We start from the raw sequence: 25,045 nt of genomic DNA, 5'->3' as shown, positions 1-25,045 counted from the left end.
GACACTAAGCAAATACAGAAAGAATAATACGGTAGTTTTCGTCGCTGCTGCATGATTTACGGCTGCTAGACAGGCTGAATACATGTGGGGATTCCCTAGCAACCAGGCAACCCCCACATATAATCAGGCAACAAAAACTAAATCTCCAAGCAGTCATAAATACTCGGAGACCACCTGAGCAACGAGTATACTCGCTCATCACTAATCACAACACCACCGCCTTTAAAGGATGCCCCTCCAGGTTCTTTTTTACCCTTCATTTGTCACTGGTACCCTCCTGTAGTTCCATTGCTCCCAGTCGATCATGCTCGGTGCAGTCTGTTGCCTTCTTCCAACCATATCTCTGCTCTGGGACTAGGCTGCTCCCATTAGTGATGGCAAGTGGCATATCTTCCTACAGGGCAGAGCTCATACCAGGAAGCAATGGCATACTGGTTAGATGACCCATGTAAGTAAATATATATATATTATGTATAGCTCTACACGGGGCTCAGCAGCAATGTATTGCAGGATGGTGCTGTATATAGGTAACTGAGGAGCGATGTGCTGCAGGATGAGGCTGTGTATAAAGGGGACTGAATAGTTTGATCTATTGTCAGATGGGGCTGTATATTGAGGGGCTGAGACTAGTGATTTACTGCAGCATGGGGCTGAGGAGAGTAATGTACTCCAGGATGGGTGCTGAGATGGGGCTCTGTATACAGGCGATGAGGTGCAATGTACTGTAGGATAGGACGGTACACACTTATATGACCGGATTGATGGGATGTGTGTGTGTGTATGTTTCTGTGAGCAGTGATGTGAAACTTCCAGTATTGCTCTGTAGATGCCAATGGCAGAAGAGAACTCTGCCATGTGCATCAACATAGCGCCATTTTCAGTTTCACATCTTTGACCTGTCAGCAGCAGGCAACAATCGGCTCTGCACTGACGAAACATTTACAAGCTCTATTGTGGAGAAGAGCAGGAGAAACCAGCTAACCATTATATACAGCTATGGGCGAAAGTGGTGGCACCCTTGGAATTGTTCCAGCAAGCAAAGTATTTCTCCCAGAAAATTATTGCAATTACTTACGTTTTGTTATACATGCTGTATACTTTGAGGCTGATCTTGTTAATTTATTTCCAGAGGAGACTCGTTGTTTCAGGAGCAGAAGAGCCAACAGATGCAGAATCTGAATGGCACAGCGGCGGTGAGGATGACGACAAAGACAAGCTATCAGTAAGTAACAAAGATTGCATTATTCATCTCCTCCTTTAGTGTGTCCCCCCCCAGCACTGTCCTGGGACCCCCTCCTCTTCTGCATTGATACCTTTGCATTGATACCTTTGGCTGGAGATGGCACACGGCATCCCACCGCCTTCAGCACTTACTTGGCATCAGTAACTCTTTTTTTTTTTTGTTTGTTTTTTGTACTGTTGGGGTTCAGTACAAAAACAATTGTTTTTGCACATGCTAAACCACGGAATTAAGGGCACTTATAAAATCTCCATTTGTAATCTTAGGAAGATGTAAAGAAGAAAATGACAATATCAGACGCACCAAATACAGGAGACCCTAAAGGGATCCCAGACTTCTGGCTCACAATATTTAGGAATGTAGACATGATTAATATATCTTTGCAGGTAAGTAGTTCACAGTTTATAGAAGTATGAACCGTAATGAAAGTATACATGGCTCTCTTTTGGGTAAGATGCAAGGTGTCCTGAAAGTGCTGGAGCAGCAACACTAGGGGGCGCTATAAGATCAATGTTACAGAATGGTTATCATTGCTGTCAGTGGTCGAAGTTTATGGACTACAGATGTCAATTGCTGATGATGATTTTCTTCCTCTCCCTTCATTGCTTTTTTATCACTAAGATTGATGTGAATACTTTTCTGCTCAATGATGACACCAAGGAGTGATGCCTTTTATTGGCTAACCAGAAAATGTTTGCAAGCTTTCAGAGCACAGTGGCTCCTTCTTCAGGCAAGATTACAAATAGATTAATAAGAAACAAGCACAACATTTTAAGAATACTACAGGAGGACATTTGTTAGGGGGTGGGAAGTGTGATGAATCCATAGATAAAACAAGATAATCAAATTAGGCATTTTCTTACAAATGGAGAGGCAGTGGGAATAATGTTCTTAGTTATCTGGAGTCCATCAGGTAAAGGTGTGAATTGTATCCATGTAGTGACTCATAAATCCAGGTGTTAAATTGAGTACTAGTGTCAACGAATTAAACACATTCATTAGTTTGCATTCCCAAATTTTTCTTTCCCTATGTTCCTTAAAATTACCTTTTAGTATTAAAGGTACCGTCACACTAAACGATGTCGCTAGCGATCCGTGACGTTGCAGCGTCCTCGCTAGCGATATCGTCCAGTGTGACAGGCAGCAGCGATCAGGCCCCTGCTGTGCTGTCGCTGGTCGGGGGAAGAAAGTCCAGAACTTTATTTGGTCGCTGGACTCCCCGCAGACATCGCTGAATCGGCGTGTGTGACACCGATTCAGCGATGTCTTCACTGGTAACCAGGGTAAACATCGGGTAACTAAGCGCAGGGCCGCGCTTAGTAACCCGATGTTTACCCTGGTTACCATCCTAAAAGTAAAAGAAACAAACACTACATACTTACCTACAGCCGTCTGTCCTCCAGCGCTGTGCTCTGCTCTCCTCCTGCACTGACTGTGAGCGTCGGTCAGCCGGAAAGCAGAGCGGTGACGTCACCGCTCTGCTTTCCGGCCGCTGTGCTCACACAGACAGTACAGGAGGAGTGCAGAGCACAGCGCTGGAGGACAGACGGCTGTAGGTAAGTATGTACTGTTTGTTTTTTTACTTTTAGGATGGTAACCAGGGTAAACATCGGGTTACTAAGCGCGGCCCTGCGCTTAGTTACCCGATGTTTACCCTGGTTACCGGCATCGTTGGTCGCTGGAGAGCGGTCTGTGTGACAGCTCTCCAGCGACCAAACAGCGACGCTGCAGCGATCCGGATCGTTGTCGGTATCGCTGCAGCGTCGCTTAGTGTGACGGTACCTTTAGACTTTTAAATCTGTCATACTGTGTCCAGGTCCAGAGAAATGTTTTCCCACTGGTGTGTCCATTTTATTCCTGATTGTGTGTCTGTGTAGATTCGTCCTAGTTTGTAGTCTTTGCATGGTTTCCCAATATAGATGCTTCCAGGGCACCTCGTACATTGTATCATGTCACCACGTTGGAGGGTGTACAAGAAAAGGAACCCATGACCTGTTGTTGTTTGGTACACGGACTATATTTGTCGGTAATATGTGGGGACACGTTTTGCATTTTTTATTGTTACAGGGGAATGTGCCAGTTACTGATGGTGATGAGAGGACCCTTCTGACAAGCAGATTCCTTAAGTTTGGGGGCTGTTTGTAGGAGAGAAGTGGTAGTTCTGGGAATATGTCTTTCAATTTGTGATCTCTGGAATATGGGTTGGAGCTCAGCACCAATTTTCCTTAGGATGCCAATGTGGGGGTTATATGTGGAGGTACCCTGTTGTTATCCTCTGTTTGTAATCCAGGAGGCTGTTTCTTGGGATCCTTGTAGCCCTGTGGATCTGCTCATCTATTACCAGTGGATGGTATCCTTGTTGTGGGAATGTATTCCTCGGTGATCGCAGCTGTAGTTCCCTGTCTTTGCTTTCTGAACAGATCCGAATATACCTGAGAGCTTGACTGTAGATGATGGATTTTTTTGTGCATCTTGGATGAAAGCTGTTCTATCTAAGATAAGCCAGACGTCCGGTGGGCTTATGGTAAATGGATGTCTGTATGGCATTGTCCTTGATGTATATGGTCATGTCCAAAAAATGTATTTGGGTCTTTGAAACGTTGAGGGAGAGCTTGATGGTTGGGTGGCACTTGTTGACGTTATTGTGGAAGGTGAGTAGTAGATCATCTTTTGAGCCATATTATTAGCAGATCATCAATGTAGCGGAAGCATGCAAAAGGTTTAACAGAACAAGATGACAAAAAATTTTCCTCTAGTTTCGCCATAAATAAGTTAGCATATTGTGGGGACATTTTGCTTCCCATGGTGCTGCCCATACACTGTTAGTATAAATTGTTCCCAAAAGAAAAATAGTTGTGATGGAGCACAAACCTGATGAATTGCAGTGTTGGTTCTGTGGCTAGATTGTTCTTTTTGAAGGAAATATTTACATGCTGCCATTCCATCCTCATGAGGAATGTTGGAATAGAGACTCTACATCTATGGTGGCTGGTAGTGTTCTCTGGAAGTGGGCCCAGCGCTGACAATTTGCAAAGAATATCCGCGGTGTCCTGGATATAGCTGGGTGTGTGCGCCTCACCAAGGGTTTCAGAACGTTCTCCACCCAACCTGAGATCTTCTCAGTTAAAGTCCCAATACCAGAGATGATAGGCCTCCCAGGATTACCTTCTTTATGTATTTTAGGCAACATGTAGAAGGTACCGGTTTGGGGATTGTCTGGTCTTAGTTCCAGCAGTGAGGATGAAGTGGAATCAAATCCATTGATGATATGTGTTCTAGTTCCTCTGTGTATTTTTTTTTGGTCGGATCTCCCTGAAGTGGAATGTAGTATTTCTTTATCGCCTCTCATTGGGGGACACAGGAACCATGGGTGTATGCTGCTGCCACTAGGAGGCTGACACTATGCAAATAAAAAAGTTAGCTCCTCCTCTGCAGTGTACACCCCACCGACTGGCATAATACTCTTCAGTTTAGCTTAGTGTCAGTAGGAGGTGGACACGGGTCTTTCATTAGACCCTTATCTACCTCAATGTGCGTCGTTTCTTTTCAGGTTTCCCCGGAAGGGATACAGGGTGAGCAGTCACACCTGTAGTCCCACTTTACGGACTATGAGTACGGCGTGTACTGCCACCCCGTATCCTCATAGATCCCTCTCCAGGACCAAGAGCCTAGCACACAAGTCCGGTCCTGGCCCCGTCCCCCACCCACTCACCCACCAGAGCCTGTCGGTTGGAGGAGACGAGGACGTCCATCAGCAGCTCCCATGGACGTCTGATACCTTCCCCAAGGTTAGTAACGGACGACGTGGGATGTTTTTAGGTGAGTATTCCCAGTGGGGGTTCCTTGTTTTAAGTACTCCAGGCCACCTTTTTGGGCCTGATCGGCGTTCCTAAAAGGGGCCCAGGATTCAGCAGGGGTCATGGCTGCTTTTGCAGCACTCCCCATCCCATGTGCGGTACCTTTCCTGCGCCCACACCTGACATCGCAGCAGTTCCCCTCCACTCTAGGCGGCGGCCTCGCAGGCTGCCGCGCCGCTGTTATCGCCGCTGTGGTTTTCCCTCCGGCTCCTAATTTAGGCCCCGGCTGTTCCCAGGGCCTACTTCCGGCGATACGCCCGCCGGAGGCAGCGCAGCGGTCGCAGCCTTCTAATTTAGGCCCCGGTTTTTCCCGGGGCCTACTTCTGGCTATACGCCCGCCGGAGGCAGCGCAGTGGTCTCAGCCTTCTAATTTAGGCCCCGGCTTTTTTCGGGGCCTACTTCCGACGCCGGCACCAGAATCCTTTATTCCATGCGGCGGCTCCCGCACCTATCAGCCGGGCGGCGCCCGCACATTATTAGCGCCGCACCGCTGTCTACCACAAGCACCGGCCACCGGCTTCTAATTTAGGCCCCGGCTTTTCCCGGGGCCTACTTCTGGGCCGCGCTCCGCCCACTTCCCTTCGACAAACTGTGCCCTGCTTTCCCCACCCACCGGTGCCATCTCGTCTGGCTCCGCCCCTTCCACGCTGCTGCTGGACACTCAGGGCACGTGATTCCTGCATCGTGCCACGCACCTTCTAAAACTCCACAGAGCGCGCCTTCCTGGGGACACAGCACGCCATCTGCGCCGGAGATCCACAGCATTCCTACAGGCCTGCAGCATACTGGTATCCGGGTTTTTCGTCTGCCGTGAGTAGCTCTGCACTGCAGACCGACACCCCCCTCTGCCCCACTGTCCCCTAACCCACCGGCATTTTCTTCAGGGACCTTTCTAAAATGTAATTCTAAAGGGGGCCACTCTCGCCCTCCTACTTCTTCCTCTTCTACCTTAGTCAAGTACTTTACATGTTCGTCCTGTAACACCAAACTTCCCTCAGTGTCCGCGCTGAATCAGTTACCCCTGCAGACTCCCGCAGTAGCCAGCGGGTCGCAGGAAGCTCCGTCCGAACCCTTCATGGCTAGCCGCAAAGGTCCAGACAGGAACGACGGTCTGAGTCCTCTTCTCGTTCCATCTCGCCACTCGGTCCCCCTCTGCGGTCGGCGTCCTCCCAATCCTCCTCCCCTGAGTCTGGCGAGGCTTTCTCTGATGCGCCCTCGGAGGATGTTTCGGAGCTGGATTCGAACCAAATCGCTACCATGAGGGATATGGTTCAGAATCTCATTGGAGCAATAAATCAAACCCGTGGCATCAAAGAGTCCTCTACGGATCCCGCAGATCAGGCGGTTTCGTTTAGACGGGCTAAACCACCTTCCAAGTTTTTTCGCTCCTCACCCGGAATTTGAGGAGATTATGACTAGAGAAAGAGAGAACCTGACCAGACGCTTTCAGAGAGGAAAGCGACTTGGCGTGTTATATCCCTTCTCTCCGGAGCTCACCGCTAATTGGACTGCCTCCCCTTCGGTGGACCCTTCAGTTTCCGACTGTCCACCAGCACGGTTCTTCCACTGTCCGGCGGAGCATCTCTGAAGGATTCTAACGATGGGGTCATAGAATCTTCCGCAAAATCAGCCTTTGAAGCGGCCTCAGCTAGTCTTTGCCCGGCCTTCGCTTCCACTTGGGTTTCAAAATCTATATCCAAATGGGCCAAGCAACTCCGTCGGGGTCTTCTGGACGGGGCTCCGCCCGGACACCTAGCGGAACTTGCCAACCAGATTTCTCACGCGGGTGAATATCTGGTCTCCGCCTCCCTGGACGCCGCGTCTTGTGCGGCTCAGGCGTCCAGCAACGCAGTTGCCATCCGCCGAACAGTTTGGCTTAAGGCCTGGCAGGCAGATTTGTCTTCTAAAAAGTCCCTTACCAGCCTGCCTTTTCAGGGGTCTCGTCTCTTTGGTTCTAAGCTAGACCAAATTATTAAGGACGCTACAGGGGGCACGAGTTCCCTTCTTCCCCAGGCTAAGCCTCGACGCCCTCCTCCTAGACGTCAATTTCGGTCTTTTCGCGGCATCTAATTCCTTCTAGCGGCAACAGAGGCCACAGGCCCGTCAAGAAAAGAAGTTGGTATCCTTTAGGCCCACTCCTTCCTGGCGTGCTCGCTACTCCCAGGGTAGATCCTCCAGGTCCAGGACTGGAAGGACCTCCTCGGCATGACTCTCGACTAGTAGCCAGTCCACCTCCCAGGCTTTGCGGCCGTCTTCTCTTCTTCAGGGACATTGGAACTCCTCGGTAGAGGACGCTTGGGTCAGGGAAGTTGTATCCTCGGGATACAAGATAGAGTTCCTTTCACGACCCCGGGATCGTTTCTTCGAATCCCGACCTCCAAGAGATCCCGCTCTAGTTCCGGGTTTCTTCGCAGCCATCGCGTCTCTCCTCAAAGCCGGGGTAATCGTTCCCGTCCCGGAGAAAGAACGGTTCACAGGTTTCTACTCAAACCTTTTTGAGGTACCGAAAAAAGACAGCAGAGTGCGTCCCATTCTGGATCTCAAAATTACTGAACAGGAGAGTCCGCCTAAAGCACTTCAGGATGGAATCCCTTCGTTCAGTAATTGCTTATATGGAGGCTCAGGAATTTCTGTGTTCCATAGACATTCAGGACGCCTACCTCCATGTCCCAATATTCCCCGGACATCACCGATTCCTGCGCTTTGCGGTGCTCCAGGAACACTTTCAGTTCGTCGCCCTGCCATTCGGTCTTGCAACCGCCCCAAGAGTCTTCACGAAGATCATGGCGGCACTGATGGCCATCTTGAGGGTCAGAAGTCTGGTTCTGTTTCCATACCTCGACGACCTCCTCATCAAGGCTCCGTCTTTTTCTCAGGCCCACGAAAGCCTGTCCATCGTTCTCGACACCCTCGCCCGTTTCGGGTGGCTGGTCAACCGGAAGAAGTCCTGCCTTATTCCTTCTCAGCGCATCATCTTTCTGGGCATGCTCTTCGACACTCGTCAGACCAAGGTCTTTCTTCCCGAAGACAAGAGATCCATTCTTCGTCGGGACATACGCTTGCTCCAGGGCCCTCGGTCTCCCTCCTTCCGATCGGCCATGAAGGTTTTGGGGAGGATGGTAGCATCATTGGAAGCGATTCCCTTCGCCCAATTTCACTCTCGACCTCTTCTGCAAGCCATCCTGTCTCAGCGGAACAGGTCTGTCTTCTCCCTGGACCGCCCGATCCGACTCTCTCCCCGAGTCAAACGGTGTCTCAACTGGTGGCTCACGTCACCTCTCATCTCCCAGGGCAGGTCCTTCCTTCCAGTTCACTGACAAGTGGTGACAACGGATGCCAGCCTGCTCGGCTGGGGTGCAGTGATTCGCCAACTGACTGTACAGGGACGTTGGTCGGCGCAAGAGTCACCCTTGCCGATCAATGTTCTCGAGATCCGGGCCATTTTTCTGTCCCTTCGTCACTGGGAAAGGATTCTCAGGGGCCTTCCTATCCGAATCCAGACGGACAATGCCACGGCGGTGGCATATGTCAACCATCGGGGGTGAACTCGGAGCGCCTTGGCCGAGGTATCCAAGATCCTCCTTTGGGTAGAGGCAACGGTTCCGGTGATATCCGCGGTGCATATCCCCGGCATGGACAATTGGGCCGCCGACTTCCTCAGCCGCGAGGGTCTCGCGGCAGGGGAATGGTCCTTACATCCGGAGGTCCTCCATCAGATTTGCCTTCGAGGGGGGACTCCGGACGTGGACATCACGGCGTTTCGAATGAACAGGAAGGTTCCGCGGTTCGTCTCCAGGTCTCGCGATCCTCTCGCAGTGGGCGTCGACGCTCTGGCCATTCCTTGGTCACAGTTCGTGCTGCCCTACCTGTTCCCACCCCTTCCCTTGCTTCCCAAACTGCTGAAAAAGATCAAAGCGGAAGGGGTGCCGATCATTCTAATCGCCCCGGATTGGCCCAGGAGAGCTTGGTTCGCGGAGCTCGTCAATCTTCTCGCGGACGCTCCCTGGCGCCTTTCAGACAGGCCAGATCTGCTGTCTCGGGGTCCGATCTGCCACCCGAGTTCACGGTCGCTCAGTTTGACGGCGTGGCTGTTGAGACCGCGGTTCTAAGAGCGTCCGGCCTTTCGGCTCGGGTGATTCACACCATGATTCAGGCTCGGAAGCCTTCGTCTTCCAGGATCTACTATCGTACCTGGAAGGCTTACTTCCGTTGGTGCGAGTTCAGTCGCGTTTCACCTATGTCCTTTTCCCTGCCTTCCATCTTGGCTTTCCTTCAGGCAGGACTGGATTCGGGCCTTTCTCTTATTTCCCTAAAGGGCCAGGTTTCTGCGCTTTCCATCCTTTTTCAAAAGACTTTAGCTTCCAGACCACAGGTTGAGACCTTCCTTCAAGGAGTAGCCCTCGCGGTCCCTCCGTTCAGGGCCCCTGTGGATTCATGGGATTTAAACCTGGTACCGGACGTTCTGAGGGTTTTCCCCTTTGAACCTCTCAAAGAGGTTCCCCTATCTTGGAAGGTGGCCTTTCTTGTGGCCATCACTTCTATCCGCCGCGTCTCCGAGTTGGCGGCTCTCTTGCCGACCTCCTTTCTTGGTTATCCACCAGGACAAGGTGGTCCTCAGACCTCCGCCTTCCTTTCTTCCTATGGTGGTTTCCACATTCCACATCAACGAGGACATCGTTCTACCTTCTTTTGTCCAGCTCCGACTCCTCTTCTGGAGCGATCGTTGAACAAGCTGGACCTTGTCAGGGCAGTGATGATCTATCTGGATAGAACGTCCACTTCCCGAAAGACGGATTCTCTTTTCGTCATTCCTGATGGCTCGCGCAGAGGCCAGCCAGCTTCTAAGGCGACTATTGCTCGCTGGATCAGAACGGCTATTCTGGAGGCTTACCGGGTCAAGAACAGAGTGCCTCCTCCTGGGATCAAGGCTCACTCTGCCCGGGCAGTCGGCGCCTCCTGAGCGGTGCACCACAGGGCTTCCTCCCTACGGCTTTGCAAAGCGGCAACCTGGTCTACACGTTCGCCAAATTTTACAAGGTCCATACCTACGCTTCGGCGGACGCCAGCCTAGGCAGAAGGATCTTGCAGGCGGCAGGGGTGAGTCCTGTGACCTGATGGAAGTCTGTTTTACCCGCCCTTGGGACTGCTTTGGGACGTCCCATGGTTCCTGTGTCCCCCAATGAGAGACGATAAAGAAAACAGGATTTTTGGTTGCTTACCGTAAAATCTGTTTCTTGGAGCCTCCATTGGGGGACACAGCTCCCTCCCAATGTTTTGGTTATATGTTCTATGACTGTTATCACGTTTACAGTTCTCAAGTTTGTGGTTTTGGTTTTCAACCTTATTTATCTCCTACTGCTTTCTCACTAACTGAAGAGTATTATGCCAGTCGGTGGGGTGTACACTGCAGAGGAGGAGCTAACTTTTTTATTTGCATAGTGTCAGCCTCCTAGTGGCAGCAGCATACACCCATGGTTCCTGTGTCCCCCAATGGAGGCTCCAAGAAACAGATTTTACGGTAAGCAACCAAAAATCCTGTTTTTATATCCAAGAGTTGTCTGTTTGCTTCCTGGATGTAATCTGTCATGTTCATTAGGACTACAGCTGGTTTGATGATGATATTGTTATTGTCTCTTGGATTGTATGGCTTTTCTTTCCTCCATAGTGATATTTTGTGGCACTTTATGGTGTCTGTCCAAACTGTCAGATTTAACTTGTTTACGGAAACAGTCAATGTCATATCGCTAAGGTTATGACCTATGGCCTATAATATTTGAGGATTGGTGGTGAAGTCCTTTAAACAATTTGGCTTCCGTTCATAGTGGTTTTTTTTTGTTGTTTTTTTTTCCCACTCCTTGCAGGAATACGATGAGCCAATATTAAAGCACTTGCAGGATGTAAAAGTGAAGTTCTCTGAGTCAGGGCAGCCGATGGTGAGTAATTCGGGATTTTACGCAGTTGATTTTCTAGTATTTAGTATATTGATGATGGCCGCGGTCAGGTAATGTCGGCACTGTTTTTAGATGGTGTCCAAAACTACTGTGTGGTTAAAGCTCAGATCACTACAAGGCTCGTTACTATGTAACCCTTTTTATTTTCCAGTCCTTCACATTAGAGTTCCACTTTGAACCAAATGAGTATTTTGCTAACCATGTATTGACGAAAACCTACAAGATGAAGTCTGAGCCGGACTCTACCGATCCCTTTTCATTTGAAGGCCCTGAAATTGTTGATTGTGATGGGTAAGATCTGAGTCCTCTGTGTTCTAGATTTATTCTGTCTACCGCCTGCGATTACACAGCCTGAACGTCCTGCTTTCACCTGTCCAACGTGGGTGAAGGATCAGGATTCAGGGCTCGCTGTAAATCCTGGCAGCACTTATGACTGAAATACTTAGTAAAAACTATGCTCCGCGTCTCAACTTTTTCCTACGCTACTCTCGGATATTGTCATAAGACACCTGATGGTTCAGTTTTAAAGAGAATGGTTGTAAGCTAAAACATCACTCACAACTGGAATTATATCCCTGTGGATGAGAACGATTTCACATAATTATTTCTTCTGATAACAGATGTACTATCGACTGGAAAAAAGGCAAGAATGTTACAGTTAAAACAATAAAAAAGAAGCAGAAGCACAAGGGACGTGGCACCGTACGAACTATAACAAAGCAAGTTCCCAATGAGTCTTTCTTCAACTTCTTCACTCCAATCAAAGGTGAATCAACAAGCTCCCATTATCTATCATTCTCTTGTCTTCTATACTTCCACCATTAAGTATGACACTACTGTTCCTGACTAAAAATTATATTTCATTTGTGCAGATCTTGTGCTGATCAAATGATAGATTTCCGGTCCCCCCTCACCCCCACCTCCCCCCCCCCCAAAAAAAAATAAATAAATAAATGGGTTTCTGACCTCCCCCCTCGCAGTGGTTGTACATACTTCCCACTGCTCCATTATCTCTCTACATCACGGTATTAGTGCTTTTTGGATTGGCAGCCTGAGCAGTGCCTAATATTAATGTGTAATTGTAGTTCTTTCTTCCCTGTCATCTATGACCCCCTGCATTGCCTTTATGGTATTGTTTGGCCATAATTTATATACATGTGTTGACTTATTCTTTTTCCTCTGTTTTTCAGGACCTGTAGAAGGAGAATTGGTAAGTGAAATGTGAATGTTGTGTGATACAGGGTTTTATTTTGTTTTTTAATTGGTCTCTTAAAGAATATATAGTAAATATTTTATGTGTAAAATACTTGTCATAGAGGTTCAACCTCTAAGTATTTGTGTTGTGGGAAATGTCAATGTGAACGTGTCTCTTACCCACAATGTCATCCCTTTCTTTACAGGATGAAGAGATGGAGAATTCTTTAGCTGCTGACTTTGAGCTCGGACACTTTTTCCGGGAAAGAATAGTTCCTCGAGCTGTTCTGTATTTCACTGGAGAAGCCATTGAGGATGAGGACAGTGTATGTTTTATTGCACCAAATGTTTACGATTATGAAGCATTTGGTAAATTGCTTGTCTCATCAGAAATGACGTTTTGCAATAATGCATCCAACCTTACAACATCTTGTACCGTGGGCTTCGAGCCTTTAGATCAGGGGTCCCCAACTCCAGGCCTCGAGGGCCGCCAACAGGGCAGGTTTTCAGGATTTCTTTAGTATTGCATCGGTGGTAATGTGATCATCTGCACAGGTGATGATTCCAACCCCTGTGCAATACTAAGGAAATCCTGAAAACCTGCACTGTTGGCGGCCCTCGGGGCCTGGAGTTGGGGACCACTGCTTTAGATACTATTTGCTGGGAGACCCTACAATCTGCTCTTCACTATTGACAACCACAAAATAAATGAACGAAACAAACATGTCTAATAAAGTTTCTGTAACTAAAATGTTCTGTAATGTCTTCATAGAATCCTCTCTGAAAATAACGCTTTGATTGTAGTTTTTTTCTTCTTTTGTAGTTTGAAGAAGCGGAGGAAGGAGAAGAGGAGGTGAGTGCACAACATTATTTATTATATTTTAAAGGACAAACTTTGTTCACGGGGCCCCAATAAGATTGTCCAAACCGATTGCTGCAGACCCACAGGCGGCGTTGCTTTGTGTATGTATCAGTGAGAACAAATGTGTACTGACCTTCATGCTGTAACCGGAGCATAACAACTGTGTTCATGAGGTATTAATCGTCACTCATTGCAATCGATGAACGTCCAATAGACGGGGCAGATATTAACAAATTGCCATCCCGTCATTGATTTAGGGAACATTCACTCTGAGTTTGCAGAGGAGAAACTCGTTTGGGACATTTTCTGACACGAGGGGCCACCCTTGTTCTCCCAACAGATACCAATAAGACTGTATGGGACTTTTAAGTGGACATTACTTAACCCTTTATTGTCACATCCTGTTATTGTAATATTTGTCTCCATTATCTCCTTGGGGTGTAACTTTACTAGTGATAATGGTAAGCGATCACTTTTATATTTTCATTTTGGATGTTGAGTTAGACATTTATTTTTTATTTTTTTTACATTTTAGGAAATGGAAGGGGAAGAAGAATGTGAGGAAGATGATGAAGAGCCAAATGCTGACAAAGTACGTTCTGGCTTTTTTGTTTTATGAAGGGAATTATCAGATGGGCTGTGACAGTTCGCCCCCTATTACCATTAGATAAAAAAAAAACCTTTGTAAGTAGAGATCCTATAATTGGCAAGGAACAGAACTGATGAGGGGTAAAAATGAATGAACGGATCTGCGTGCAGAATAACCTTTATGATCCATTCTAGAAGTCATGTCTCTGTAGCCGTATTTGCCAAAGACCCCTCATAATGTACAGACTGCACGGCACCTTCCAGCTGCTTGTGGCACCTATCTAGGATGGTCTTCAGCAATTGCATCCATCATTAATGTTGCAAATTGTTTCTGCAAATAGTCCTTTTCTAATCCAGCTAATCTGCTCTGGCACGTTCTGTGTACTGCATGAGCTGCCTACATGTGAGCTGTTCACTCCGTTGTCCTTAAGGGGGCGCTGTCTGAAGTCCTGAATGTCTAAATATTGTTGTGGTCAGAGCGGAACTAAACCAAAAGAAGAAAATGTATATATTTATATAGTAAGGAGAGCACTCTACTCAGCTCTTGATGATGGGACCATTTTTATATGGTTGCCAAGTATGGATATTTCTGGTGCAGGTGACCTGAATGCATCTGATCAATGACCAGAACCTGCTGCATTATTAATCCACCTGAGTAATAACGGCCATAAGATACGCTATCAATTCATACATGGCAACTTTCCAAATATATTACATTTACTTATCCTGTACTGGAGTATGATACAAGATAAATAATGTACGTACACGGATTGCTCCAGCAGAATGAGTGCAGCTCTGGGGTATAATACAGCATGTAAATCAGGATCAGTAATGTATGTACACGGTGACTGCACCAGCAGAATAGTGAGTGCAGCTCTGGGGTATAATACAGGATGTAACTCAGGATCAGTAATGTATGTACATAGTGTCTGCACCAGCAGAATAGTGAGTGCAGCTCTGGAGTATAATACAAAATATGTACCGTATAAGCCGGGATTTTTTTTTTATTTTTTTTTTTTGGGGGGGGGGGGATCTCAAAGTGCCCCTCTCGGCTTATACTCGAGTCATTGTCCCAGGGGGTAGGCGAGGGAGGAGCAGCAGGAGCCGGCGGCTGTCACATCATACTCACCCCCTCCTGGTGCGTCTCTGCACATCCCTACTTCTCCGTTAGTCTCTGGCTCCTGCATCTCTTCTTGTGTTCAGAGGTTGCATGGTACCCTTATTAAAGTAATGAATATGGACACGTCTCCACTCCCAGAGGCGTGGAGTGCATATTCATTACTTTAATGAGCGGTACCATGTGACTGCTGAACACAGGAAGAGCTGCAGGCGCCAGAGACCACGCCAGGAGGGTGAGTATGACTGGGGGGAGGGTGAGTCTTGCGATGTTCACCTGTCCCCGTTCCATCGCCGGGCTGTGTCTTCCGTGTCCTCTGGCTGTGACGTTCAGGTCAGAGGGCACGATGACGTGGTTAGTGCGCGCCCTCTGCCTGAACAGTCACTGCAGAGACCCAGAAGACACAGCGGCGCGTGGCGGTGGAACGGAGACAGGTGACTATCGCAAGTGCCGGGGGGGCTGAGCCAGCGGCAACACTGGCACCTGGCCCCTAGCGTCGAGAGTGGAGTGTCATTTTATTTTTCTTTTGATCGCAGCAGCAGCGTTATATGGGGATGCTGATTCTATGGATCTTTTGGGGCCAGGCCATCATTAACCTTTTTTATGCAGCATTATATGGGGCATATTTCAATATGGAGCATCTTATGGGGCCATCATTAACCTTTTGTGCAGCATTATATGGGACATACTTTTTTGTTTGGAGCATTATATGGGGCGTATTTTCTATGGAGCATCTTATGGGGCTCCTGATTCAATATGGATATTCAAAAACGTTTAACCTACTGATGTCTCAATCAATTTTACTTTTATTGGTATCTATTTTTCAAATTTACCAGTAGCTGCTGCATTTCCCACTCTAGGCTTATACTCAAGTCAATAAGTTTTCCTAGTTTTCTGTGGCAAAATTAGGGGTCTCGGGTCGGCTTATACTCGAGTATACACGGTAATTTATTTGGAAAGTTCTGTTATATTTCCTGCTCAGTGGTGATCCTATACTGTGCCGAGTATCTATCAGATGATGCATGTATTATGGAGCGGAGATAATCAGAAGACTATTTAATACATTAAATCTAGTCTATAGATAGTATTGATAACGCAGCATATTTTTGGCTGAATTAAGGAAACTTCATGGTATATTTTCTCTCTGGTGTAGCTCTGCCTGTGACTATAATCAGATTTTTTATTCTTCCATTCCATACTGGCTTTCATTGATCTTTTCCATTTTTTTCTGTTTAGGTGTAATAATTTTTTTCTTGTTTTGTCATTCATGCAATCCTAGGTAAGGTGGCTCGCCATTCCTGTCATCCTTCCCCACCTCCGGTTTTTCTGTCTTTTCTCTATTATTGGTCACGTTCACTAATCCCCATTGTACTGGGGTCTACTTGGACAAACTTCCTTTTATCAGTTTGTTTTTTTTCCATGTCTGCTGCTTAAGTGTTGCTTTTATAGTATTTCCTTGTTGTTGTTTTTTTACAATATCTGTGCTTGTTGTCAGTGAATGGGAACATTTTTGGTTACATCTAGAGGGGTGAAAAACAGTTGTGGTCTTGAGATTATGGATTTTAAGGTTTATGAACTGGCATGGAGACTGGGGCAGAGGCAAAAACTGGCAATAACAGGCAATGGTTGTAGGGTGCGATAATCAATGGGGGAAAATTGTGAAATTTGCCCTGAAGTATTGCCATGTATTGTGATCAAGTTAGTGCAGGCTCCAGTCCTCTCTGTGGACCAAATAAAAACTAAGTGTGAAAGCTGAAAAATATACATTGATACTACCCCACTCTTCCTAGTTAAAAATAAAAAATAAGTTATTGAACCCTTATGGTAAAAGTTGTAAAGAAGGGGGGAAAAAAATCCAGCATTGCGTTTTTGTTTTGTTTTTTTCCAAGCATGAAGTATTTTTGTCATTGACTTTACTAACTGGGATTTCCAGTGCTGGCAAGGTACTAGTAGGCGAGACTCCCTCTAAAGACTCATACTCATCTGTGTATAAATCAAAGAAGTGCAATGTGATACTAACCAGTAAAGGTGAAGTAGACAGCTGTCAACAGATATTAATAGCCAAGGAAGGTCCATGTGTATTACCCCCTTCCCAGGCTATAAACATCTGCCCCCAGTAGTCGGCTTTCCCTCAACTGGTTTAAAAAAAAAAAAAAAAAAAGTAAGGGGAACCCCATTTTCCTCCCCCTCCCCCACCCCCCCCCCTTTTATTTAATTAGCTAAATACATGTTAAAATGCACACAATGCTCTAATTGATAACTCGTCTAAGAGTTTTTTTAGTATTTGCTAAATTATCTTGAAATGACATCCAGTAATTCTTATGTAAAGGCTGATGTTAAAATCACATTGCTCACCTAGCATCCGTATGCAATCGCATTTTACCTGCATGACACTCGTCCTACTTTTCTGGAACATCAGATTGATTTTATTTACGCTGATGAGTATGAGCCCGAAAGTGTAGTATGTGGAGGTCTTGGTGTAGGACTTGTGCATGCTTAAGGGCTATCAGCTGGACCCCAGCTTACTAATTGATCTACTGCGAAAGCCCCTAAATGTGCTGCTTTTATGTGCTCCCTGTACTTGTCTCATGTAATATTGCAACTCGCGCACACTGCAATCTACTTACAAGGCTGCATTCACACAACACTACTTTACAGTCAATGCATGGACTGCAATGCCCTGATGGAACAGCCTCATACATGCTTATAAAGAGCCCAGCAGTGTGGCTGAGCAAGAACTGTATAAAATTCAGTCTTATGAAATGCAACCTAAAGCTAAGCCACTAGCAGAATAGTGAGTGCAGCTCTGGAGTATAATACAGGAGGTAGCTCAGGATCAGTAATGTAATGCATGTACACAGTGACTGCACCAGCAGAATAGTGAATGCAGCTCTGGAGTATAATACAGGATGTAACTCAGGATCAGTAATGTAATGCATGTACACAGTGACTGCACCAGCAGAATAGTGAGTGCAGCTCTGGAGTATAATACAGGATGTATTCAGGATCAGTAATGTATGTACACAGTGACTCCCCCATAGAATAGTGAGTGCAGCTCTGGGGTATAATACAGGATGTATTCAGGATCAGTAATGTATGTACACAGTGACTCCCCCATAGAATAGTGAGTGCAGCTCTGGGGTATAATACAGGATGTATTCAGGATCAGTAATGTATGTACACAGTGACTGCACCAGCAGAATAGTGAGTGCAGCTCTGGGGTATAATACAGGATGTAACTCCGGATCGGTAATGTACACAGTGTGTATTATGGCGCACACATCTGCAGTAAAATCACAGCATCTTTATTACGTGTGAACATGGCCTAATATAGGGGGCACATCCTGCAAAGTTCCCACTGATTGACCTGCGAGTTCCTGACACTTTTTTTTTTTTTTTTTTTTTCTTTCTTATCCTGTATCTTCATTTCAATGTAAAAAAATATATATAAATAAATTTGTCTGGGCAAGTAGTTACCATTGAGTAAATTTGCCTTCTAGAATGTGACTATTGCTTTTCTCAAGGTGATTAGGAGGGGGTCCTCTGTACCCCCCCCCCCCCCCCTCCTGTATTATCGGTGTCCCCCTTTATGCTCCTGTCTCTATAGATTTACCCTCTGATTGCGTTTTCGTCTCTACCTAATTGCTGTTCCTATTTCTTGTTCTCCACCCAGCCGAAAGAAGCCGTCCAGCCTGCTGAGTGCAAACAGCAGTGACCGGAGACGACGGATGCATTTCTAGAGGAAACCTTTCCAAATATTCAGGATTCTACTGTGCTGCAGCATATTTTTTAAATCAAGGCTTCACTTTTCTATGCATGAATTCTACTTTTTATTTTTTTTTTTTCCCCCCCACATATTTTTTTTTTTTTTTTTTTTTTTTAAAGCCTGATATCTTCCAATGATTTCTTAGAACTTTTGGATCTGTTTTTGGATTCAGGAGGAGCAGAAGCACAGTCTAAGTCTACACGCGGTGTTCTTTTTTTTTTTTTTTTTTTTTTTTTTGTTTCTCCTTTGGATACACAGCTACCTTACGAACTAACCAAATGATAAAAAAAAAAAAAAAAAAGTTAGTGTTCAATTGTTTCCAGCACTGGTCTGCAACCTTTATGGATGTGCACCTGTTCAGACTGGTTGTAGTTTGTCAGGGCTTGTTGGGGGTTGTAGTTTTCACAACATCTGGAAACCGCACGTTTCAGACCATTGGGAATAAAGAAAGGCGCTTTTTTTGTGTGTTCACCCAGTGATCTTGCAGAAAAAAATCCTGTCTTGTTGTTTTGTTTTTTTTTCCAATTTTCGGCACTGGGTCTTCAGATTTGGACCTCTATACTTTCTCCTTACTATGCAAATAACCAGCCTTTTGTAATTTGCTTGACTGCAATTGTGGGCAAGTGGCAGTCATTTACATAACCAAGAGAGGGTCCTGTGATCTTACCCAGGAGTCATGGTGGGATATTTAAAGGGGTATAGTGGAGCCACTCACTACTTTGTCAGTAGGTAAGTGGCGCCGTTAAGTGTGCAGATGCGTGGATCAACGAATAAAGCCTACTTCATCAACAGTGTCCCATCATGACCCTTGGTTCCTAAAAGGGTGGTGTGTACTGCCTCTTGGCCAAAATAGAACATGATTACCTCTTTCTCCTGGAAACATCCTTCATGGGAATAAAGCGTCGTTATCACTGCTGTATTTTCAATGACGGTATGTTCCTGTACTGAAAATCCATGTCTGCGCGTGGCTAAATCCAGCTCCCCCCCCCAAAAAAAAAAAAAAAAAAATTGCGTCCTCCATGGAGGGTAAACGAGGACACAAATTTAAAAACAAAATGAACGTTGAAACCTTTTACGTCTCAAGATATTCTACTTATTTAAGTTGTATAATGTATTTAAAAGATGCAATAAAATATAGACTGGCTGAATCTGCTGCATACGGATATACATATAGGTCACTGTTACAGAACGATGGCTTCTCCAAGCTGCATTTTTACCTGACCTTGTTTGGGGGGTTTTCCAATTTCACTTGGGTTTCCAGACCATTTATCCCAGTCCATGAAACAGACCCGCTTCTGTTTAGGGGTTATGTCTGGGATTGCAAGCGGATAAAAATTGGGTTGCAATACCAGACATGGCCCAATAAACAGAAGAGGCATTGTTTTAAGGAGAAGTGAATCCATTTTTCTTAATCCCAGTAACCCACTTCAACTCTTGATTCATGCAGCTCAGGTCGGACTAAAACGTGGAGGTCATGTGAAATTGACTATTGCTTATACCTGATGCCTTATATTGTTTATACCGGAGTCAGGCCTGGGCTGTTGTACAATGGCCGAGGTGAGGAGGCCAATGCAATCTTTCCAATTTTTTTTTTTTTTGTTCTGATTTTCACACACTATGAAGTCAATGGACATCTACATTGATTTGTGACGGTGTGATTTTATTTATTTTTATTTTTTTTCCTTCCATTAACGATGCAACCCAGTGCAGTTGTGGACCCCCAACCTTCCCAGACCCTTCATTCTCTGGGCCGGAGTCCTATATGACTCCACAGAAGAAGGGACTGTGAATTAAACGGTGATATTTAACTCTTTCTGGGCCAGTAAAAGATAAGATGCCTAAAAAGAGTTAAAATGGGCACACAGTTCCCTGAACAACTTTTGGTGCCAATTGAAAGTCTTAAGTGACGAATCGTTTTGGGGATCCAATGGCCCCTCTGTGATTACAGGCTGTAGGACATTGATGATAAATATGAGTTATTGAGTTTTGGATTCCCTCTCCGGGTGCGGTTCTACTTTATCATACACTGTATGTGTCGGGTTCTCATCTATAGGGTTAATGGCTCCACCGAGGGGCGTTGTCTTCAGCCTCTTATAAACTGATGCTTCCAGTATGTCGTCTCATCGTTTTCTGTTTTTTTGTTTTTTTTGTTTGGTTTTTTTTTTTTTTTTTTGCAGGCTTCATTATTTATTGATCCGTCAGTTACATCATCTTGTGTTTTAGGGTTTCTCCTTTTTGTTTTTTCAAGGACAATGTCAAAATATTAATAAAGCGAAAACCAGAAATGACTGAACGATCGTGTGGGTCATGTGTTTTTTTTTGTTTTTTTGTTTAATTAAAATCTAGAATGTAAAATGAAACGGGAATATGGGTATCAGCAATTTGTTCTTTAACCCCTTTCTGACTTCGGACGGGATAGTACGTCCGAGGTCAGAAGCCCCGCTTTGATGCGGGCTCCGGCGGTGAGCCCGCATCAAAGCCGGGACATGTCAGCTGTTTTGAACAGCTGACATGTGCCCGTAATAGGCGCGGGCAGAATCGCGATCTGCCCGCACCTATTAACTAGTTAAATGCCACTGTCAAACGCAGACAGCGGCATTTAACTACCGCTTGCGGCCGGAAATGATCGCACCGCCGACCCCCATCACATGATCGGAGGTCAGCGATGCTTCTGAATAGTAACCATATAGGTTACTCTATGGTTACTGATCGCCGGTAGCTGTGAGCTCCACCCTGTGGACGGCGCTCACAGCACACCTGATTTTCTGCTACATAGCAATGAACATAAGATCGCTGCTATGTAGCAGAGCCGATCGTGCTGTGCCTGCTTCTAGCCTCCCATGGAGGCTATTGAAGCATGGCAAAAGTTAAAATAAATAAATGAAAAAAAAATGTGAAAAAATATAAAAGTTTAAATCACCCCCCTTTCGACCCATTCAAAATAAATCAATAAAAAATCGAACCTACACATTTGGTATCGCCGCATTCAGAATCTCCCGATCTAGCAATTAAAAAAAAAAAAGCATTAACCTGATCGCTAAACGGCGTAGCGAGAAAATAATTAAAAACGCCAGAATTACATTTTTTTTCGTCGTCGCGACATTGAATTAATATACAATAACGGGCGATCAAAAAAGCGCATTTGCACCAAAATGCTATCATTAAAAACGCCAGCTCGGCACGCAAAAAATAAGCCCTCACCCGACCCCAGATCACGAAAAATGGAGACGCTACGAGTATCGGAAAATGGCACCATTTTTTTTTTTTTTTTTAGCAAAGTTTGGAATTTTTTTTTCACCACTTAGGTAAAAAATAACCTAGTCATGTTAGGTGTCTATGGACTCGTAATGACCTGGAGAATCATAATGGCAGGTCAGTTTTAGCATTTAGTGAACCTAGCAAAAAACAAGTGTGGGATTGCACTTTTTTTTGCAATTTCACCACACTTGGAATTTTTTTCCCGTTTTCTAGTACACAACATGGTAAAATGATGTCATTCAAAAGTACAACTCGTCCCGCAAAAAATAAGCCCTCACATGGCCAAATTGACGGGAAAAATAAAAAAGTTATGGCCCTGGGAAGGAGGGGAGCGAAAAATGAACATGGAAAAAAACGGAAAATCCCAAGGTCATGAAGGGGTTAAAGGGGCAGATGTCGGGAGGATGGAGTGGTGTGGGTAGCTCATTATCCCCTGCAGTGACCACTATAGCTATAATGTCAATATTGAAGCATTAATAGCACGCATAATATCTAATAATAATTTTTATTTATATAGCGCCAACATATTCCGGAGCGCTTTACAAATTATAGAGGGGACTTGTACAGACAATAGACATTACAGCATAACAGAAATACAGTTCAAAACAGATACCAGGAGGAATGAGGACCCTGCTGCTCGCAAGCTACAAACTATGAGGAAAAGGGGAGACCCGAGAGGTGGATGGTAACAATTGCTTTAGTTATTCGGACCGGCCATAGTGTAAGGCTCAGGTGTTCATGTAAAGCTGCATGAACCAGTTAACTGCCTAAGTATGTAGCAGTACAGACACAGAGGGCTATTAACTGCATAAAGTGAATGAGAACATGATACGAGGAACCTGATTATGTTTTTTTTTTTCTAATATAGGCCACACCGGGATCATTAGGTTAATGCGTTGAGGCGGTAGGCCAATCTGAACAAATTAGTTTTTAGGGCACACTTAAAGCTGTGGGGATTAATCATATTAACCTAGGTAGTGCATTCCAAAGAATCGGCGCAGCACGTGTAAAGTCTTGGAGACGGGAATGGGAGGTTCTGATTATTGAGGATGCTAACCTGAGGTCATTAGCGGAGGGCACGGGTAGGGTGGTAGACTGAGACCAGAGAGGAGATGTAGGGTGGTGCTGAGCCATGGAGTGCTTTGTGGATGAGGGTAGTAGTTTTGTACTGGATTCTGGAGTGGATGGGTAGCCAGTGTAATGACTGGCACAGGGTAGAGGCATCGGTGTAACGGTTGGTGAGGAATATGATCCTGGCTGCAGCATTCAGGACAGATTGGAGCGGGGAGAGTTTGGTAAGAGGGAGGCCGATTAGTAGAGAGTTACAATAGTCCAGACGAGAATGAATAAGTGAAACAATAAGTTTTTGCAGAGTCGAAAGTAAGAAAAGGGCGAATTCTAGAAATGTTTTTGAGGTGCAGATAAGAAGAGCGAGCCAGTGATCGGATGTGGGGGGGTGAATGAAAGCTCGGAATCAAGTATGACCCCAAGGCAGCGGGCATGTTGCTTTGGAGTAATGGTGGAACCGCACACGGAGATGGCAATGTCAGGCAAAGGTAAGATAATAGAGGGAGAAAACACAAGGAGTTCAGTTTTTGACAGGTTCAGTTTCAGATAGAGGGAGGACATGATATTAGAGACAGCGGTAAGACAATCACTAGTGTTTACTAAAAAGGTCGGCGTGATAACAGGAGAAGTGTATAGTTCGGTGTCGTCAGCATAGAGATGGTACTGGAAACCAAATCTACTGATTATTTGTCCAATAGGGGCAGTAGACAAAGAGAAGAGGAGGGGGCCTAGGACTGATCCTTGAGGAACCCCAACAGTAAGGGGAAGGTGAGAGGAGGAGGACCCAGCAAAACATACAGTGAAGGATCGGTCAGAGAGATAGGAGGAGAACCAGGAGAGAACGGTGTCCTTGAGGCCGATGGAGCGGAGCATAGTGAGGAGGAGCTGATGATCCACAGTGTCAAATGCTGCGGACAGATCCAAGAGAATTAGCATGGAGTAGTGACCATTAGATTTAGCTGTTGTATTTCTGGGACTCATCGCCCGTGTATTCGATGAGTGGTGGCCGCGCGTATGAGCTGGTGTGTGGCCTGGGTCGGTGTGGGATTTATGCTCCCATTACAGCATAGGACAGAGGTTGAATGCTGGACTGAGAGTGGGGAGATAGATTAACCCTTGCAGGCACGTGACGAAATAGGACACCACAGAGTAGGGATCCATGACAATTGGTCAGGAACAAGAGTACGCCCACCCTAAATAAATCAGACTAAATGTATTCAGGAGGCGGAGTACTCCAAACATAATCTACTACAACAGAGTAGCCATAAACCACCAGTAAGGTTAAAACATGGTTTCTCCTTTGCCACTTTGAGGGACACAGGACCATGGGCGTTATGCTGCTACATGGTAATTTTTATATCATTTTTTTCAATAAACCATTATATGGATATGGGTCCATAAATGGGGAGCATCAAAATCCAATATACAGTGCATCACTCAGCAAAAAATAAAAACACTCCTCACTCCTTGAAACAGTATGTGACACTTCCCCCTTGAGCCCACCACCCTGACCCGACGCGCGTTTCATGTATAAGTTGTGTTTGGCTTATACTGACTCTTCGTGCAGTTTCAGTTGCAGGCGCTAGATGGCGCCGCATACATGTAAATTTTTCCCTAGCATGTGAGTGACAGCAGCCGTCCCCAGGAGCTTACAATCCGTCATGTATAACATTTCCTCCTTTGCGTAAGTCACTTGGACCAACAAAAACTTGTAAAAAGCCAGGAAAATCATTCCTCAGTTACTTTTGTCGCTCTTTCTACTATTGTATGGTGTGGGGGGTTTTTCTTTCTGTAAGTAGCAAAAAGCGGGTACTTTGGGGTTGTTAACCTGCTTGGGTCCACAGCAAGTAGCCATTCACTAATTATTGCTTATTGTTGAGACTGACACTTGCATTAAAACAGAAGCCAATAATAGAAAGTAATTCAACCGTGCACTTATATCTACCATTCAGGGGAGGTGGAAAGCTGGGTGACGACACCTTTTGGGTACTGTAAGAACTAGTAATCACCAGTGATCGGTTTTCTTCACTCGAGGGGAGGACACTTGTATTTTGGGTCAATAAATTAGACGTAACACCTTCCCTTTTCCCATGATCCAATCTATGGTCATACAAGGGTTAAAGAGCTCCCGAGCTTACCGCATA

At 45.7% G+C, this 25,045-nt stretch overlaps 1 protein-coding gene across 4 annotated transcripts in view; it reads left to right on the top strand.

The window, feature by feature from the left end:
• NAP1L4 (nucleosome assembly protein 1 like 4) overlaps window positions 1-19,723 on the top strand; it is a 28,883-nt gene extending 9,160 nt beyond the window's left edge. For 2 of the 4 annotated variants that reach the window (XM_069739809.1, XM_069739810.1), the window contains exons 5-14: window positions 1,130-1,222; window positions 1,507-1,626; window positions 10,959-11,030; window positions 11,200-11,339; window positions 11,669-11,814; window positions 12,239-12,258; window positions 12,449-12,568; window positions 13,066-13,095; window positions 13,640-13,696; window positions 18,483-19,364. In XM_069739809.1, the coding sequence (XP_069595910.1) occupies window positions 1,130-1,222; window positions 1,507-1,626; window positions 10,959-11,030; window positions 11,200-11,339; window positions 11,669-11,814; window positions 12,239-12,258; window positions 12,449-12,568; window positions 13,066-13,095; window positions 13,640-13,696; window positions 18,483-18,524 (840 nt within the window). In that variant the 3' untranslated portion in view covers window positions 18,525-19,364. Of the gene's footprint in view, window positions 1-1,129; window positions 1,223-1,506; window positions 1,627-10,958; window positions 11,031-11,199; window positions 11,340-11,668; window positions 11,815-12,238; window positions 12,259-12,448; window positions 12,569-13,065; window positions 13,096-13,639; window positions 13,697-16,045; window positions 16,089-18,482 lie in introns of all 4 variants that reach the window. The other 2 variants (XM_069739811.1, XM_069739808.1) reach the window with 2 other exon arrangements.
• Window positions 19,724-25,045: the final 5,322 nt, after the last annotated feature.

Source organism: Ranitomeya imitator, chromosome 9 (assembly GCF_032444005.1).
Source record: "Ranitomeya imitator isolate aRanImi1 chromosome 9, aRanImi1.pri, whole genome shotgun sequence".
NCBI lineage: Eukaryota > Metazoa > Chordata > Amphibia > Anura > Dendrobatidae > Ranitomeya > Ranitomeya imitator.
The sequence above is the reverse complement of the archived record's forward strand: the minus strand, read 5'-3'. Positions and strand labels throughout refer to the sequence as shown.